The following is a 1965-nucleotide window of genomic DNA, read 5'->3' as shown; positions in this document are numbered from 1 at the left end:
GTGAGGGTCCCTCAGAGAGGAGTGTTGCACAGCGACGACCCGTGGAGAGCGGGGTGATGTGGATTCCTCCGTCAGCTCTGAGAAGAGCATTCACAACAGAGCCTGGTGAGGCCAGGGCTCCCAGGAGCACCAATGGTCTGGTCCAACTACCAAACTAAAAACGGTGGTCTGAGGCCACCCAGCATCTCCACACAGGAAAGGCTCAGCAGTCTGTTTCCGTAAAGATGGCAGCAGAGAGAACCCAATGGAGCAGTTCTCGGGCACACGGAGGGCGGCCGGGAGTCGCCACCGACTCGAGGACAACACGTTTGGTTTTAGTGACGTCTCGCCGTGGAGGGCAGCTGACACTGGCATTCTCTTCTCCTGTGCTCCGAGAATCAACGGCAAGAGGACGCAGGAGTGAGGGCAGGTCTGGGTTGTCCTGCAAGGTGGTGATAAGGAACGGGGCGGGGAAGAAGATAGCGAAGACGTCCCAGTGAGTTCCGTTGCTGGAGGCAGCGGTGGCGTCTGCCAGGGAGGCCTCAGGCCTGGCTCCGGTCGCACTCCTGTTGGCTTTGTGGCCTGTGGTTCAGATTCTGCTCGGCGCTGGCAGCCCCTGGGCCGGGCAAGGCTCCCCGCTCATGTCAGGCCCGGTCAGTGATGTTACTGGCCTTAGCCCAGGCTGGAAACGTGTCTAGGCGGAAGAGGCTAATTCCCCAGGTGTTGATGGCCACCATCACGATCACCAGGCCAATGACATTGACGCCCAGGCCAGCTTTCACCTGTGGACACAAACCAGGTCACCCTACTGAGACGGCAGCACAGACCCCGGTGGCTGCCCCTGTGTGCCCGGCCTTGGCCCAGCCTGACCACAGCCCCGTCCACTTGGCCGATTTGTCCAGTTGCTGCCTGTGGCCCAGCCGCTGGCCTTGGCGTGGGAGTCTAGGGAGAAGGGCTGGACTCCTGTCCTTGTCTTTCTCAGTGTTGTCACTCTAAAAGGGGAAGTTCAGAGCTCTGTCACTCAGAACACCAGAATGCTGAAGTACCAGGAAGGGTCCTGCAGGCAGGTGGCCGGGAAATGGATCAAGCAAATTAAAGCTGGAGCTTCTGAGAGCTTTTAGTGTGCTAGTACACCGGGGACCTGGAGGAGGGGGTGTCTTACATGAAAGGGCTCTGCTGGCGCTGGGGCTAAAGCACGGGCTGCGAGCCAGCTCGGTGGTTTGAACCCGCCAGCCGCTCTGTGAAAGACTGCAGCCCTGGAGACCCTCTGAGGCGGTTCTCCTCCGTCCTGCAGGGGCCCTGGGAGCCGGCATCGACTCAGTGGCACACAACAGCTTCTTAGATGAAGATCCTCGGGGGGTGCCACAGTTAATGTGCTCAACTTTAAGCAGAGGTTGGCGGTTTGAGTCCACCCAGAGAGACCTTGAAAGAGAGCCCTGGCAACCTGCTTCCATGAGAGCCGTTGTGAACCCTGTGAAAGACAGTCCTGCTGAGACCCTGTGGGGGCACCGTGAGTCAGAGGTGACTCACCTGTGACTGAAAAAAAAAAAAAAACAACAGAAAAACTCCCACATGAAGCCTTGGCCACTGTTAGCTCTGTTTTTCAGGGACCATTTCGGGGTAGTGCACCTCAGGTTCACCTGGGGACACACAGGTCTATCACAGGCAGGTGGCATGGGAGGGTTCTTCCTCCTGAGAGAATGCCACCTCGGCAGCACTGCCCCCTTCCCTTCCTGCAGTGGCATTGGCACTCGGGAGGGCACTGTGAGGGATGATGTGGGGCAGAGCCCGGGCCCGACAGAGGACGATGCCCAGAAGCTTCCCTCCAGGAAGCCACAGGCACGTGGCCTGCAGCCAACGCAAACCCACTGGCTGCACGATGCTGGGAACATTGCAAGGGAAAATGACTGCACGGGAGTTGTTCCAAGCGAATGACTAGACACGTCCTCCCTCTCCCACCTTCTGGCCCAAGCCCTGGACTTGCTC

At 59.0% G+C, this 1965-nt stretch overlaps 1 protein-coding gene across 1 annotated transcript in view; it reads right to left on the bottom strand.

Moving 5' to 3' along the window:
* Nucleotides 1-623: 623 nt before the first annotated feature.
* Nucleotides 624-1965, bottom strand: part of SLC13A4 (solute carrier family 13 member 4) — a 50254-nt gene continuing 48912 nt past the window's right edge. Inside the window, exon 15 of the mRNA XM_042782544.1 lies at nucleotides 624-761. Coding sequence (XP_042638478.1) covers nucleotides 624-761 — 138 coding nt within the window. The remainder of the gene's footprint in view (nucleotides 762-1965) is intronic.

The sequence above is a fragment of the Orycteropus afer genome, unplaced genomic scaffold (genome assembly GCF_000298275.1).
Source record: "Orycteropus afer afer isolate SDZICR_OR568_19922 unplaced genomic scaffold, OryAfe1.0 scaffold00365, whole genome shotgun sequence".
NCBI classification, from domain to species: Eukaryota; Metazoa; Chordata; class Mammalia; order Tubulidentata; family Orycteropodidae; genus Orycteropus; species Orycteropus afer.
This window is presented reverse-complemented; position numbering and strand designations above follow the sequence as displayed.